Source organism: Papaver somniferum, chromosome 5 (genome assembly GCF_003573695.1).
Source record: "Papaver somniferum cultivar HN1 chromosome 5, ASM357369v1, whole genome shotgun sequence".
Classification (NCBI taxonomy): domain Eukaryota; kingdom Viridiplantae; phylum Streptophyta; class Magnoliopsida; order Ranunculales; family Papaveraceae; genus Papaver; species Papaver somniferum.
The window spans coordinates 80,796,708-80,814,791 of NC_039362.1; the positions used below are offsets into that span (position 1 = coordinate 80,796,708).

At 38.2% G+C, this 18,084-nt stretch overlaps 1 protein-coding gene across 1 annotated transcript in view; it reads right to left on the minus strand.

Moving 5' to 3' along the window:
• Positions 1-742: 742 nt before the first annotated feature.
• LOC113277575 overlaps positions 743-18,084 on the minus strand; it is a 29,622-nt gene continuing 12,280 nt past the window's right edge. The window contains exons 2-4 of the mRNA XM_026526635.1: positions 1,664-1,731; positions 1,515-1,578; positions 743-1,438 (exon numbers count right to left, since the gene is read on the minus strand). Of these exons, the coding sequence (XP_026382420.1) occupies positions 1,196-1,438; positions 1,515-1,578; positions 1,664-1,731 (375 nt within the window). The 3' untranslated portion in view covers positions 743-1,195. The remainder of the gene's footprint in view (positions 1,439-1,514; positions 1,579-1,663; positions 1,732-18,084) is intronic.

An 18,084-nucleotide genomic window follows, 5' to 3' on the forward strand; every position in this document is an offset into this window, starting at 1 on the left:
ACTCTGATTCGAATTCTCATTCGAACAGTGCACAATAATCCCAAGACATGGCACGAACAACTTCCAATGGCATTGTGGGGGTATCGAGCTGCGCCTAGGAGCTCTACGGGCGTCTCTCCTTATTCACTTGTATATGGCACGGACGCAATCCTCCCAGCAGAGATTAAAATCCCGTCAGCTAGAATTCCAGCAGCGAGTGGAGTGCAATGGAATGAGGTCGAAGCATCGAGTTCCAGAATTGCGGAATTGGATACTTTAGACTCCAGGAGAGTTAAAGCAGAAGAACATGCTCAAGCATACAGGAGAAGGATCTCGAGAGCCTACGATAAAGCTGTAAAGCCACAAATTTTTAAATTAGGAGATCTGGTGTTGAAGATTGCTAAGCACATTATGCAAGAGATGCCCGCACCAAAGTTTTCTCCAAAATGGGTAGGTCCCTACGTGATCACCAAGGCTTAAAACAGTGGCTACTACAAGATTGTCAAAGAGAATGGAGGTAAATGGGAAGCAGTCATCAACAGAAAGTGGCTCAAGGCATACTACGCCTGATCATTATTCTATTCCTCGTTGCCTCACGATGCAACAATCAAACATTTTCATTCTTCTCATATCTTAGTTACCAAATTCTTCATTAGTTAAAGCATATTAATGTAAACTCCATTCCCTTAACAAAACCCAATGCAATTCATTTTCCAAAGCAAAGTTCAAAACCCAAAAAAAAAGACGATCAAAACGTCGTTATGCCTACCTATTTAAAACAATAAAATGTAAGTACAGCTCAGAAAAGGCCATCCAACAAGTTATAGTTCCTTGAAAGCATCATTTCCAACCTCTCCTGATACCTTTCAGTCCTACTCTTCAAGTTTTGGATCGCCTGTTCCACCTTCTCAGATTCTGCAGATAGGGCCTTTTCCTCTTCTAAGATATATTTAGCAGCAGGAACGACATTGGAGATGATACCATCTCGATCAACTTTGACAATGTCAAGGGGTTGCCGCAACCAGCCCACGTTGAACTCAATGGATTCACAGGAAGATATCATTTCTTCCCACCTTTCAACAGTTGATTCAGTAACATCACGTATGGATATACCTTCCATCTCGGCAACCATGGGTAGGAGACAGTTCACCGTGGTAACTAAAGCAGACGAGCAATGCCGCACCAGGTTCCTGGTTGCAATCTGGTCGTACCATCTCTATATTTTTGTGTTCAAAGGAACAAACTCCTTCCTCACTAGAAAACCGCCAACAGCCCGGTAACTAGAAGATAAACATCTCATGTGAACATAGAAAGGCAAGCTTGCATTAGGGTACTCGTAGGAGGAGATACCCAAATCAGCGTATTCCAGGTCAGCAGCAGGCGTGTTTGAGCTTGAAGGGAGAGGAGTGGTTAAATCGTCGTCGTCAACCACTGTTACACATGTTCCAGAAGGATACCTCTACAAAAAAAAAAAGAAGATCTCGTTACTTACTTTCCATGACAAACGAATACATATTCACCAGTGAAAAATATACCGGTATGATCTTCTTGACTCGAATGATTCGGACAAGAGAATCATCACAAGGCTCGGGAATTCGACTGCTCTAAAAGAAAAGTATGATTAGATGCCAAAATAAAAAATAAGGATTACTACTTCAAAATCAGAAAATATTTAAGGTCATACTTTGGATACAAGCCTCTTGCGTTTGGTAGAAGGATATGGCTGAGTCGAAGAAGATGATCCACTTCTGTCTGACATGATGAAAGCAGGTGGGATCGTCAAGAGAGTCTTTATTCCAAAACGATGAAAGTTTTTTCAGTTTCCCCTGTATATGTATATACACGGCGGAAACTCTAAAAAAAAACTGAACGACTGCAACAAGATTTATCCGATAAACGAGGATTCAACGCCAAACAAGTCATGCTTCTTGTTGAAAACCTAATTAAGAACCAGAAAAATACTGTTGGATAGTCGAAGAAAGAATGCATTCAGCCCAGCTCCAGGTTTTAGCATGACATAACCGACATATCTGAAACATGCAAGGCAGTCGTTGTTCCAAATTCAGGGCAACAACCACTTCCCTGGTAATATTTATTTACTTTAACTTGATCATTCTATTGCTTGATTGTCACCATCTAGTGCTTACCCCGCAATAGCATTGCTATTACGTGCTAAGAAGGGGACTTAATGTTGATGGTGGTTTTCGGTTTAGGGCTAAAATCGTGAAACCCTGTATTTTAATACGTTGTCATCCTGCAAAGGAACAAAAGCCATTTGAAAGTGATGAGTGCATAAACCTTTTCACTTACATATGTATTGATCAATTCAACATATTTACGAAATTTATCCAGAATGGTGCAACAATCCCAGATATTTTGTAAATTTTAACATATTACATTATTCGCTAATGCATGGCCTGCCTAGTATTTTCCTATGCTGTGTTCCCAGCCGAACTCTCAATGTTGGCATGACATGACGATTAATGTTCACTCCCAGCGGAGTAACATAAATCTCCCGAAGTGTCGGTATTGAGACCTGCATGAAAACACTCGCATAGGCTACATCACCCTCTGACAAAGAGCTCAGCGTGTTTATACACCTTTTAGTTAAAAGTTAGCGCGATCGAACGCGTTTAAATTCCTTAAGGGAAATCTAGATTGTCCATATCAGTCTTAAGAAACGATCATGGCCACATGATTTGGCCACACAATTCAATAGGCCTAGCCTACTCCTGGCGGAATTACACAATCATCCCGATGACCACCAGCGGGCCTACTAACGCCCTAGCCGAACAGATTTCATCTAATATATCTGCAATGCTTCGAACGATTAACCCTAATGTGGGTGATCGCGCTATTGGCGAAAAAATCTCAAACGAGCTAAGACCGACAAAAACGGTCTCAAAACCCATTGCATCCGTCCAACTTGGCCGGCCTAGTTGGACGGCTTAGATCGCATCCAGAACAATCAAATAGGTGCCAATGTGTTTACCGGCGGCCCAATTTTCTTCCCAGTCGATCGACTTTCTCATGGAAAGTCAATGACGCATCAAACCATTCGATCGAACTAGGGCGGACGCGGCTGCTTTGAAACCCTAATTGGTGTTTGCGGCAGTATGTTACTGCCGCAAGTCGATCATGACCGCCCGTCGTCGCCGGCTAAATTGAATGGCTTAGATCTAATTTTAGACGGCTCAATAGATATTAGCGTGCACACCAACAGCTTGTCTTTACACGTGGACGACCGGCCTGCTCAAACTAGCGCTCGATGCTTTGAATTGCTCGCCCAAAAGAGGGTTGGCCGCGCGGCCCCTAAACCCTAAATTACATCAACGGCAATATGTAACTGCCGCAAATCATCTCTTACATCCAACTTTTCTAGCCCACTTGGATGGTGTCTATTTATTTTCAGAAAACCAACAGGGGAGCATTGTGATCACCGGCCACCCCTCCTTCACAGGGAGCGATCGACCAAGCAATAGCTCATCCCTAGAGATACTAAACGATCACCCAAAGGTGGTCGGTCATGCTACCTTTTTAAGACGCTCAATCCGCGACTAATTCAATCGAGCTCTAAAACAATGATGCTTCATCGATTATTTTCAACTGCTTGTTTAAAAGCGATGCTTCATACACATCGATTATAAGCGATGTTTTATAAATACTGGTTTCACAAATAATTTTATATTTGACCTAAAATCACTGTGTGCTGCTTTCAGCAACGAGTCTGATGACTCGACCAACTTAATCGAGACATCAAACATGTCACAAGCTTGGGGATGCAGTATAATGGTGGAGCATTCACCTAACGCATATAACGTGATGGGTTCGAATCACACCACCCTCAAACAACACAAGTGTTATCAACACAAGTAGCCAGAAACCATTTTTCTGATACAAGTCATAAAACAACGACACCTTCATAATTCAACATTCTGATCTCAAACACCTTCTTCGCTTCCCTCCCTAAGATTAACCCTTCTCATTCACCTTGTGACCGAATTGAATCTGGAACGACCATTTCTTGGTTTAGGCCAGAGTCTTACAGATTGATCTCTCGAATCTAAAAGTACTCCCGTGCAGTGCATTTGTTTAGGGTTTGAATTTGTTTCTCATCAACACACCCAAATTTACCAAAAGCAGCAGAATCTGTTTTTACCCCAAAACACAACCCATTCTGATACAGAATGACATTGATCTCTAACAACATCAATATTAATATAAATTCCTCTCCAAACAGCCCTAGCATGTCTGCAATCAAAGAGGAGGTGTTCAGTAGTCTATTCTTCATTACCACAAGATCCATAGAGAATATCTTTCACCTCATTGTTGTGTACTACTAGCTTGCTTCTAATGGAATGACACTCATGTATACATTTCCAAGCAAAAAGTTTTATCCTGTGAGCTGCATTGTATCTCCACAAATTTTTCCAGACTTTTGGTTGAATGATCCTTCCGTTGACCTGGGTTTCCCTGGAACATTTGGTTAAATGATTGTAAGCACTTTTGACTGAAAACTTACCATCCTTAGCTGGAGTCCAAATCATGACATCTTCCTTTGCAGTGTCAAGAAACATGTTATGAATTCTTCTAGAGGCATTAGCATCAAACAACTGGTCTAAAAGAGGGATATTCCAATTGCTTGTTTCAGGAATAATAAGCTCAGCAACATCTTGGTAGAATCTGTGCAAATCATTAATTGGCAGATGAGGGTGATTAATGCCTGAAATCCACTTATCTATCAAGATTTTTTGTTTTCCTGCCATTGTTTATCTCCATGAAATAGTTTTTTTGAATGCCTTGGAGCCCTTTAGGAATACCATTCCACATGTAAGAGCAATTTTTTTCTTCAATTTTTTACTTGTCAAACAGTAATTGTAGCAGTTCCAAATTCCACTTTTTCGTGTTGAGTCTATTAACTCAGACACAAGTGATATGTTTGTGTTTTCTTTGGTGAACAGACTCTGTCAGAGTCTCTTCCCTTGACGGTAACCATTTATCATCCCAAATGTTAGTAGAATTATCATCACCCACTTCCCATATGTTGTATTTTTTAATTTGTTATATGCCCTGTAAGATGCACTTCCATACCCAAGAAGCTTTTGATTTCTTCTTGGAATGTAAGGCTCATGTTTTCTTAAAGTATTTCCATTTTAGAATTTGTGCCCATAGATCATCTGGGTTACTCACTAACCTCCAAATTATTCTGCTGATCACAACTTGGTTGCCTTTGTTTGCCTCCTTAAAACCTAAACCTCCTTGTTCTATTGGTTTACATAGAAAATCAAAATATTTTATGGAAATACCTTTTGAATTTGAGTGTTTCCCCCACCAAAAGTATCTCTGAATATTATTGATACGTTTTGTAATATTTATTTTGTAATATAAAACAACCTATGCTGAAGATTGGCATGCTATACATAACTTCTTTGTTTAAAACTATTTTATTTGGATGTGACAGGACCTTTCCCAGCCAAGTTTTTATTCTTTGTTCCATTTTTTCAATTATGTTATCATAAGCTTTAAGTTTTGATCTATCTATAAACAGAGGTACCCCTAAGTGTGTGTCTTTTATGTTTATCTTTTTTATCTTCATTAGTCTGCAAATTAGACCTTGATGTTTGCTATGTACTTTTTTGTTGAAAACAGACCAGATTTTGCAAAGTTTATTACCTGTCCTGATGCAACACTAAATATTTGAATAACTTCTAGTAGATTTTTACAACTACCTAGATCATCTCTAGTGAACGTAAGCAGATCATCTGCAAAAAAAAGGTATGACACTAGAGTTTATTTAGGGGTTAGCTTAATCCCTTGAACTTTTTTGTATTTTCTAAGTGGCTTAACGGTCTCGAAAAAACTTTCGTGCACAGGATGAACAAGTATGGAGAAAGTGAAACTCCTTGTTTAATACCCATTGATGGTTTGAACTCACTACAAGGGTTGCCATTAAGAAGAACTGCAATTGAAGAAGTAGATAGGCATTGATAGATTAATGTACACCAATGTTCAGAGAAACCAAAAGCTTGTAGAGTTTTAATCAGAAATTTCCAGTTTACCCTATCAAAAGCCTTTGACATATCAATTTTAAGGTCAATGTTACCCGTTTTCTTTTTACTTTTTTTTCATAAAATGCACCATTTCATGAGCAATAATAATGTTGTCTGAAAGTTCCCTAGAGGAAAGAAAGGCTGACTGTAAAGGTAAAATTATGTTTTCCAGTGATTTTTTGAATCTATTAGCTATGAGCTTGGCTATAATTTTATAAGGTGTATTGCACATACCAATTGGTCTGAAATCAATAGGTGATTTGGGATTTTTTATCTTTGGGATTAGAAATAGAAAGGTTTTATTTAGCTTACTGTTCAGTTTTTTGTTTTGAAAAAAAATTGTTTTACAACTACTACTTGTGGACCTACTATGCCGAAGTTATGTTTAAAAAACTCACCAGAAGCCATCTGGCCTTAGAGCTTTGTTTGGTATAAGTTTTTTTTACCACCTCCCATATTTCCTCTTGAGATGGTACTTTTGTTGGGGCACTATTTTCATTAGGGGGTATACAACGTGTAATATGGGAAAAGATTTGTTCATCAGAGTTAGTAGATGTCTCAGTGAACAAATCCAAAAAATAAGAAGTCGGGACTTCTTCAATTTCTATTCTAGAAGATATCACCTTATCATTTTTACCTTGTATACAGTCTATGTTGTTTTTTTTTCTTTTTTTAAAGTTGTAACATGAAAGAAAGTTGTGTTTCTTTCCCCCAAATCTATAGTGTTGTTTTTGGATTGTTGTTTAGCAATTTACTCTTGTGAAATCATATAATGCTTCCAGTTCTAATAGCTTACTATTTATGAGGTTTTTATTAGTGTCACTGGTTGGTTTTGCTATTAATCTTTCTATGTTTTAAAGATAATTGTGATCTTTTTATTTGGTTTTCCAAAGACATCTCTTTTCCAAGTGCTAAGGTTTTCGCCTAATGTGGAGACATTCTCAATAAGATCTAAGACATGGTTCCCTGAATTTACTATCCAGGATTTTTTTATAACCTCAATACAAGCAGGTTCTTTAAGCCATGTATCGTAAAACTTGAAAGTTTGAGACAAAAAAGTACAAGAAGATTTCAGAGAAAGACAAATTGGCCCATGATCTGAGTCAACTTCCACTAAATTTTCAAGAGATGCTTCTTGTAATTCTATATTCCATTGCGCATTGGCGAAGGCTCTGTCTAGCCTCTGCTTTATATTAGCCAAACCCTCTCTTTTTATTACTCCATGTGAATTGTTTGTACCAAAAATTACTTTTAGGCACAAACACAATTAATTTGATGATCATGATATAAACTAGGGTTAGAAAATAAATATAAGATGAATAAAAGAGGCACAAATTTGACGTGGTTAGGCAAGTTGTTCCTACATCCACGGATGAATCCCCTTGGGGGAGATATTTTATTAATAAGAATTACAATGGTTTTCTCTGGGTATGAAAACCTAGAATCTGTTCCCCTCTTAGGGTTTAGACTCATGTATATATATATAGTCACATAGACTTGTATATCAAGTAATCTGGAATGTTCTTGAACTTTCTTCTTGGACCATGAAGATGGATTGGCGGATACGGATCGTTGGAAACGGGTTGCCGGGCATAGGACTAAAATGTTCTTACTAATAAGTGTTAGAGCACTGCTCGGTCGAAATCGCAAGCGTTGCTATCTCAATCTTGTTTGTCAAGTTTAGTTGTCAAAACTGTAAGTCTTGATTTCTAGTCTACTTATAGTTATGTCTCGGATTAGGATAGAATGTGTAGTTGAGCTTTAGACTTCACGACGTTCATCGATTAAAGACGAATAACTACTAAGGGGAGCTTGTGGAACTTCATCAACAAAAGGTATGTGGAGACTTGAACTCATCTATTACTCATAGGTCTATTATATTCTATCTCCTATTGAGACAAAAGTCGCATACCTATATAGACTTTACATTATACATATTTGATATTTCGAGCTGAGTTTAACTCGCTTATATCTTTCTTGAAATATGTGTTGGTAAGATTTTCGTTTTAACCACGTTCATCATTATTCTTGACAAAAATCAAAATATAATCATGTGAAAATTACCTGGTAACATCTTACATGATTTGTGAGACAATCATTTGATGTAGGCTCAGAATGTTTCGTATTGATCATTCGATCACTTGAAAGTTGCTTATAAGCTAATAGTTTGTGTGATACAGCTATTGTCGTCTTCTAAGAATGTTTCAATGATTGAAATGGGAGTTAAGAGCTAAAACCCATGTCTGGATACATTACGGTTTGTGTACTTAGTGTACGAACTGTTTTGACGGAATTCAGGACCGAAAGTTTGCATACGCGTTTGCAAACTTATTCAACTGTTTAAGTCAGGGTACTTAAGTTTGCATACCCGTTCGAAAACTGATTTAACTGTTGAAGTCCGGGAACCAAGTTTGCATACCCGTTCGCAAACGGTTTCAACTGAATTAGGTCCGGAGCTAAAGTTTGCGTACCCGTTTGCAAACTGTCGGCTTGTGACCAATGTCCGGAACTTAAGTGGTTCAAGTTCTTAAATTGGTTAAGTATGATTTCATACTCATGAACAAATACATTTATAAATTAAGGAATGCAATCTTTGAAAACCGTGGCTAAAATGTTCATGAACTGATTCCTTTGAATCAATCCGATTTTGCTTCAATTATGTCTTGTATACTTCTATGAGAATATAAACAATTGAACAACTCTATGAGTAACACAATTAGATTCATTTGATTATCAATTGATCTAGAAGTGTTAATATGAACAAGTTTAAGAGAAAAGTGTTCATATGGCTAACTTCGCTTAACTGCTATTGAGCCAACTCAATATACACGTCTAGGTATGGTTACCTATATCTAAATGAGGGTATATTTCATTTGTATGTAACAAGCTAAAGACCATCTAATGGTGGAAAGATATTAGCTTGAATCTTAAATCAGGTTTCACCTAACGGTGAATATTGAATGCTTTGCTACCAAGGTAACATTGATTGCAAACCATGATTTGAAGACTATATAAGGAGAACTATAGCAACTGGGAAACCTAATACCCACACCTCATGTGTGATACTAGTTGCGACTAGAGTCGATTCTCCTTTAACCTAGGTTTTTCCTAAAACCATTATAGGTTAACGACTTAAAGACTTCATTGGGATTCTGAAGCCAGACCCAACTATTTTTTCTATAGTTGCGTATTCTGATCCTACTTTGTTCTATCGTATTGAGTACTGTCTTCTCTAAGATTTGCTCGAGATTTATCTCCGATAGGTATAAAAACTAATCACAAATCTCTTCGTCTCATTATTTGTTATTCCACAATAACTTGTTCTACTACCATATAGTTAAGTTATTGTGAGGTGATTGTTATTTCTAGGTTGTTCTTCGGGAATATAAGACCGGATTATCAATGGGTTCTTATTTACCTTGATTTATCAAAAGACGGAACAAAAACTTCGTAGGTATTTCTGTGGGAGACAGATTTATCTATTCAAATAGACTTTTCTGTGTGAGACAGATTTGTTTATCAAGTCTATGAATTTGGTTCGTAGCAACTCTTAGTTGTGGGTAAGATCAGCTAGGGGAATCAAGTGCGTAGAGTCTTGTTGGGATTCAGAGGCGTAAGGAACGCGAATGTACCTTAATCAGTGTGAGATTCGTTAGGGATCAACAACATTCTAGTCCGAAGTTAACTTGTAGTAGGCTAGAGTTTGTAGCAGCTTAATACAGTGTGGTGTTCAAATCTGTACAAGGTCTCGGGGTTTTTCTACATTTGCGGTTTCCTCGTTAACAAAACTTCTGGTGTTTGTGTTATTTATTTTACGCATTATATTTTCTATATAATTGAAATATAAAAGGTTGTGCATAGTTCAATCAATTGGTAAATCCAACCTTTGGTTGTTGATTGAAATTGATTGACACTTGGATATTGGTCTTTGGTACCATCCAATTTATTTCTCATATTGATCCGGCTCACAGATTCCTATCTGTTCGATTGCAGATTGATTTGATAAATTGCGATATAACTCTTTGATATATTTTCCTTGATTGAGTCTGACTGTCTAGTTGATTCTCTTAGAGTTATATTGGAGTTAGTCCATACAGATTGCCTAAACGAAATATCGGGTGTGGTTGTTAGACCCCCGTTTTTTCAATTGGTATCATAGCAAGCAAACACGTTTAAGACCTTATAAGTCTGTGTTTCTAGCAATTTGACTCTATGGACAGAAATGGTATCTCTATAAACGTAACACCAGTCTTCGATGTCTCGAATTACTTATGGTGGAAAATTGCTATGCGAGCCTTTCTGTTAGAACACTGCTCGGTCGAACTCGCAAGCGTTGCTATCTCAAGCTTATTTATCAAGTTTAATTGCCAAAACTATAAGTCTTTATTTCTAGTCTACTTATAGCTAAGTCTCGGACTAGGATAGTAAGTGTAGTTGAGCTCTAGACTCCACGGCGTTCATCATGCGAAGAAGAAGAACTACTCAAGGAACTTGTGAACTTCATCGACAAAAAGGTATGTGGAGACTTGAACTTATATATCACTCAAAAGTCTATGTATTTTATCTCCTATCTTGAGATAAAAGTCGTATTGCTATATAGACTTCAATTATACACATTTGCTATTTCGAGCCGAGTTTATCTCGCTTATCTATTTCTCAAAATATGTGTTGGTAAGCTTTCGCTTTGTCCAAGTTCATCTTTACTCGTGACGAAAGTCATGATGATTATTTCAATAACTTGAAAATCGCTTTGATGAAAAATAGTTTGTGAATAGCAACTATATAACATCCTCTAAGAAAGTTTCAATGATTGAAATGAGAGTTTAGAACATGTAACCATCTTTGGATATAAACATAGTGTGTTTTCACACTTGTGTAAAAGTACAAAACCGGGAACCCAAAGTATGCGTACCCGTACGAGTACTGGCGGTTGTTGGAAATCCGGGTAAGTATGCGTACCCGTCGCATACTGGCGGAAAGTTCACGTCTGTGAATTTCTGCTGGAGTTTGAAAGTAAAAACAAACTCAATCCGGTTACTTAAGTACGCTTACCCGTTTGCATACTTAGGTAGGTTACTTTCTAAAATCGGTTTGTTCATGAACTAAAACATTTATATAATAAGGAATGCAATCTTTGCAAACCGTGGCTATAATGTTCATGAATCGACTCAAATGAATCAAAACCGATTTTGCTTCGATTGTGTCTTGTATACTTCTATGAGATCTAAGCAATTTAACAACTCTCTAACTAGTTCATTTGAACTAGTTATGGTGAAGATGAATAAGGTTGATATGAAAGTGCTCATATGTCTAACCATTGGTTAACTATTGTTGAACCAACTAAGTGTACATACTTAGGTACGGTTACTAAAACCTAAATGAAGTTAAATTTCATTTGTGTATAACAAGCTAAGTTCGATCTAACGGTTGAAAGATATTAGCTTGAATCTAATCAGGTTTTCATCTAACGGTGAATTTTGTATGCTTTGTTACCAAGGTAACTTAGATTGCAAACCCTAATTTGGTGACTATATAAAGGAGAACTCTAGAAACTGGGAAACCTAATCCCCACACCTCCTGTGTGATACTAGCTGCATAAACTAGAGTCGATTCTCCTTTAAACTAGGTTTTTCACGAAACCCTGTAGGTTACGACTTGAAGACTTCATTGGGATTGTGAAGCCAGACCCAACTATTTTCTCTATAGTTGCGTGATCCGATCTTGTTGCTTCTATCGTGATTGATTGCAATCGTAAGATTGGCTTGAGATTTATATCTCAGATAGGCAAGATAGAAAAGTAGTCACAAACACCTTCGTCCCATCGTTTGTGATTCCACAATATCTTGTTTCGCTAGTCGATAAAGATTATTGTGATGTGATTGATATTTCTAGGATGTTCTTCGGGAATATAAGTCTGGTATATCAATTGGCTCCTGCTCACCTTGATTTATCAAAAGACGGAATAAAACTCGTAGGTATTTCTGTGAGAGACAGATTTATCTATTCCTATAGACTTTTCTATGTGAGACAGATTTGTTTATCAAGTCTTCGACTTTAGGTCATAGCAACTCTTAGTTATGGGTGAGATCAGCTAAGGGAATCAAGTGCGTAGTATCCTGCTGGTATCAGAGACGTGAGGAACACAATTGTACCTTGAATAAGTGTGAGGCCGAAGTTAGTTTGTAGTAGGCTAATGTCAGTAGCGGCTTAATATAGTGTGGTGTTCAATCTGGACTAGGTCCCGAGGTTTTTCTGCATTTTCGGTTTCCTCGTTAACAAAATTTCTGGTGTCCGTGTTATTTACTTTTCGCGTTATATTTTTTTATATAATTGAAATATCATAGGTTGTGCGTTGAATCGATCAATTGGTAAATCCAACCTTTGGTTGTTTATTGAAATTGATTGATCCTTGAACATTGGTCTTTGGTACCGTTCAAGTTATCTCTCTGATATTCAATCGGGCTCGCAGATTATTATTAGTTTGATTGCGGACTGAATTGAGAGATTGAGATATAACTCTTTGATATACTTTTCTTAAGATTGAGTCTGACTGTCTAGTTGATTCTCTTGAAAGTATATTGGAGTTAGTCCATACAGATTGCTAAGCAAAATATTGGGTGAGGTTGTTAGACCCCCGCTTTTTCAATTGGTATCAGAGCAGGCAAACACGTTTAAAGACCTCATAAGTCTGTGTTTGTAGCGATCTGACTCTATGAACAGAAATTCTATCTCCATAAACGTACCACCAGTCTTCTATGGCTCAAACTACTTGTGGTGAAAAATCGCTATGCGTGCTTTTCTTCAAGCTCGTGATTTTCAAACATGGGTACGTGTTGTTAATGGCTATGATCCTCCGGTTAATACAGAATACCTAAGGATATTGGTAGATATAGTCCAGAAGAAATCCTTGCTGCAAAGCAAAATTCTGACGACTTAAATGTTATGATACATGCCATTACCCCAGATCTTCAGCATCATGTGACTACTTGCACGAAGTCTAAAGAAGCCTAGGATATCTTAGAAACCGTATTTGAAGGGAATACCTGTGAAAAAGAATCTAGGCTTCAAAACCTAAATTTTGATTGGGAAAACCTTCGTACGGCAGATGAAAAATCATTTGATGAGTTTAATCACAAAGTGTCTAAAATTGTTAATGCATCTTTTGCATTGGGTAAGACTATTCCTGAAAAGGACATTGTGATGAAGATTCTCAGATCTCTGCCATCTAGATACGATTCTAAGAAGAATGCCATCGTTGAAGGAAATAATCTCACAACTCTTTCCAGAGATACTTTGGTTGGGAAGTCAAAGATCTTTGATCATGAGCATACATCCAAATCCAAAAAGGATGTTGCCTTCAAAGCACAAAAGAACACTAAATTACTTGACAAAAGTAAAAGTGTTTGCATCTCTGAAGATGATCTTTCTGAGGCTGATTCATCAGATGAAGATCTTCACAAGTCAGTCTCGTTGATCACAAGACAATTTAGGGACCTTATTTTGAAGATAAGTAAACGGTTCTCCAGAGGTCATGAGTTATCAAAGTGTTTCAAGTCCAAACAAAAAATCAGATATGTCAACAAACTTCAACGAAGAGCAAATCGATTAGCAAACAAGCTAAAACTTGTTCAAAAATCATCTAAGGTATGTGTTGATGATGGTTTTTAGCTTGGGGTTAAAATCGTAAAACCTTGCATCTGATGTGACGTCACTCTGCAAGGAAACAGAGCCACGTGTGTTATCCTCTCCAATGGCATATTCATTGAGCAGCTCAATATACTTACATGAAATTTATCCAGACTTGCGAATCCCAGATGTTCTGTAAATTTCGGCGCCTCGCGTATATTCACTTAATATAAGTTCCTCTGAATGCCTTCTATGCTATGTTCTCCGGCTGAACTCTTAATGTTGATATGGCATGACGATTCGTGTTCACTCGCAGCAGAGTAGCACGAATCTCCAAGTATCAAGAATAAGATCTCTGCATAAGATATTCAATCAGAAAAGCATGCTGCTCTCTGGCAACGAACTTAAAAGAGCTATGTGTCGACACATAGAATTCAGTCAATCGTCCTGACTAACTTGCAGAAGTTAGGGTTTCACGCCTCGTGCAATATACCAGACCTTGCTTGTCAAAATTAAGCCTAAGCAAACTAAGTAATTAATCCTCCATGGATCAGCAGGTGCAGAACCTCGCTCAGAATAAGAAAAAACAGGGAGCCGCAGCAGCAAAAAGAGGCGTGGCCATGCCCGAGGCCAGCTAGCGCCATTGGCCACCCCGACCCTATTTCCTCGACCAATCAGGTCGCTTTAAACTCGCCATACTCTCACCAGAAGTATAGTCGCTCCCTATGTTTGGTTGGCCCCCTTTTGGGCCAATCAAGTTTCTCTGAACTTGCCACCATTAAAGACCAAACGCACCCTGTCGCAACCACTGGCATGCCACCGTGCCGCAACCACTTGCATGCCACCATGCCGCGACCACTTGCATGCCACCATGCCGCGACCACTTGCAAGCCACTGGCATGCCACCGTGCCACAAGCCACCGGCATGCCACCGTGCCGCAGCCACCGGCATGCCACCTTGCCGCAGCCACCGGCATGCCACCGTGCCGCAGCCACCGGCATGCCACCGTGCCGCAGCCACCGGCATGCCACCATGCCACAAGCCACTGGCATGCCACCGTGCCGCAACCACCGGCATGCCACCATGCCACCGTGCCGTAACCACTAGCACGCCACCGTGCCACAACCAGTGGCATGCCACCGTAACGCAGCCACTGGCATGCCACCATGCCGCAGCTCCTGGCATGCCACCATGCCACAGCTATTGGCATGCCACCATGCACTACTATTGGCGCCACTTCGACTAGACACAAAGAGCCTAGCATCACATATGGTATTTACCTACGGCAAGCCTCTCAATTCTAAACTTGCCACACGTAGCAAAGTGCTACATGTTTTCCACGAAAAACACTCGAGAAATCAAAACATGTCACAAACTGGGGGATACTCATCAGGGTATTGGTCTGGCGGTTTACAGCATGCGGCGTGCAATACGCCTGTTACAGAAAGTGTCATAGCGGGGCGGTTAGTAATGGCAAGAAATAATGGTGTAAACGTATCCTTCATTATGGGAACATAAATTCCAGGCGTTACCCGTTACTCCCTTCTTCCACCACTCAATCGTTTCCACTTCCCACGAGACCAGGCTATGTTTTGTTGCAACTTGTATAATAGGTTTCACCTATTTTCCACCAGACAACAAGTTTTAGTCAGGAGAAAAATACAACATCCAGAAATTATCTGATAGCTTTTCATTCAGCTAGCCAGTCCGACTTTATGATACAAGTCACGAAACACCCACACTTTCATAATCAACTATTCTGGTCTCAACACTTTCTTCGCTTCCCTCCCTAAGACCAACCCTTCTCCTTCACTTTGTGACCGAAGCAAGCCTGGAACGACCATTTCTTGGTTTAGTCCAGGATTATACATATTGATCTCTCGAGTCAAAAGTACTCCCGTGCAGTACATTGTTTAGGGTTTAGATTTGTTTCTCACCCACACACCCGAAATTACCAAAATCAGCAGAAACAATTTTCACCCACAAACAATATGTAATCGCATCTCTTCTTCAAAGAAGTTAGTTTCCAAAAAAAAGTCTAGATCATTAGAAAGAAATCTATGGTCTAAACACTATGGGAAACATGGGTCTATGAATTCCGTTCAAAAAGGATATGGTGGACAGATTATTGTTCACCCCGTCACAACTTAAATTGTGTTGGTTAGTGCATCTTGTCTCATGTGCCAGATCAAAAGAGACAAGATTTTGCACACCTCATGCTTTAGGAAAAGAAAAGTCTTCTAGAGTGTTTTGATTTTCTTTTTTCGTTTTTCTTTCCTCTGTGAGCATTGTAAAGTCTGGAATTCATTCCGTTTTTCATATCTAATTGATATTGGAAATGACCTCCCTGTTTAATCAATAAAAGAGGGTTAAAATAGACAATTCTGCCTTTTTTAGGGTAAGAGTTGTGTGTATGTGAATCCTTTAAGTGTATAAAGGTTTCGTAACCCTACATTCCTTTTTCCTTCTCTAAGAAACTCTTTTCATCATAAGACTGCTTGTTGAGATTATCTTGTGATTTCCTCTCACAATTCTGTTTTATGGATACTCCAAGCATTATGTCGACTGATGGAAAAGATGTTAATATGATTGTTAATCTATCAATCATGAAGGAAAAAGATAAATCTCCGTTACATCCAACTTTGAAAAGAAAAGGAAGGAATGTGACGATAAAGAATTCTTCAAAGGTCTTAATATCTAGGAAACTTCTTATGAGAATTTATTCTTATGTTTTAAGAAGGATAACTAGGGTTTGGAATAACCTTTATTGTGAGAGTACACATAGCTATTTCCAACGATTTTCATCTTGCAATGTTTTTAGATTTATTTACTTAAATTCTAAAGTTTATTTGGAAGATGATTTTTTAGTATTAATCTTTATGGTTTTATGTATTGCAACTTGCTACGGGATATGTGTGTTTGCGTCCGTGAACTGTTATTGTCCCATGCATGGTCAAAAGTTAAGTCTTTCATATGTTGATATGCAAGTATTGATAAAAGATTGAATGAACTTTTGACAAACAAAAGTTAAGCCTATTATGTCATTATGCAAATATTGATGGAAGATAGGATGAATGCAAAGCATAATTCTTAGAAATTGTATTTGAAGGGAATACATGTGAAAAAGAAATTAGGCTTCAAAACCTAAATTCTGATTGGGAAAGCCTTCGTATGGCATATGAAGATTCATTCAATGAGTTTAATCACAAAGTGTCTGAAATTGTTAATGCATCTTTTGCATTGGGTAAGACTATTCCTGAAAAGGACATTGTCATGAAAATTTTCAGATCATTGCCATCTAGATACGATTCTAAGAAACATGCCATCGTTGAAGGAAATAACCTAGATGCGCTTTCCATAAATACTCTTGTTGAAAAGTTAAAGATATTTTATCATGAACATACATCCAAATTTGGGAAGGATATCCCTTTCAAAGAACAAAAGAACACTAAATTTCTTGACAAAAGTAAAGGTGTTGGCAACTCTGTAGTTGATCCTATTGAGACTGATTAATCAGATGAAGATCTTGATAACTCAGTTTCACTGATCATAAGACAATTTAGAGATCTTCTTTTGAAGAGAAGTAAACGGTTCATCAGAGATAAACCTAGGTCATCAATCAAACCTCATGATTGAGCCCCTCCGAAAACACAGGGACACTGTCGATACTGATGATGAGGATATGCCACGGTGCTTCAAGTGTAAAAGTTTTGGTCATTTTTCTAATGGGTGTCCACATCGTAGAAAATACACTGGAAACAAAGGTCTTGTTGCAACTCTTGATGAAATGTCTAATAACTATGATTCAAACGATGATGAAAAGTCAAGTGTTGCACTCCTTGGTGAAAATATTTATTTTGATAAATGTAGCAATACGTCCATCATTCTTGATATTCTTCCTGGAGAAACTTTGTCAACCCCTATGGAGGATAAAATGGATGTTTCCCTGTCTACAGAAAATTCTATTTCACATGTTTCAGGTACCTCATTTTGTTTGGCAGCGTGCTCAGCTGTGGTGCCTGAACCGTCCTCCACATTGACATGTTCTTATTGTACTTTTAAAGGTCATGAACTCTCTAAGTGTTACAAGTACAAGCATAAAATAAGATATTGATAGACGCATTTATGTGTCTAATTTGTCCTCAGTCTCTCTATTGTTAGTGCTTGATTTTGTACTTATTATGGTGTTTTTATGTTTGTGTAGGTGTTCTTGGAGAAATACACTTGTGTGGAAAAAGTTGCTCGAATACTGATGCTTGCACCTCTATGAGAAAATTAATAAAGGCACCTGCACTTTGGATAGGGGAACCACCTTCTTCTTCATTTTCAAACAGAATATTGGCGAGAAATTTGGGTTTCAACAGTAAAGGATTTACAATTTTTAAGACAAGAATATCTTCTTCCTTATAAACAGGAAATCTATGAGTA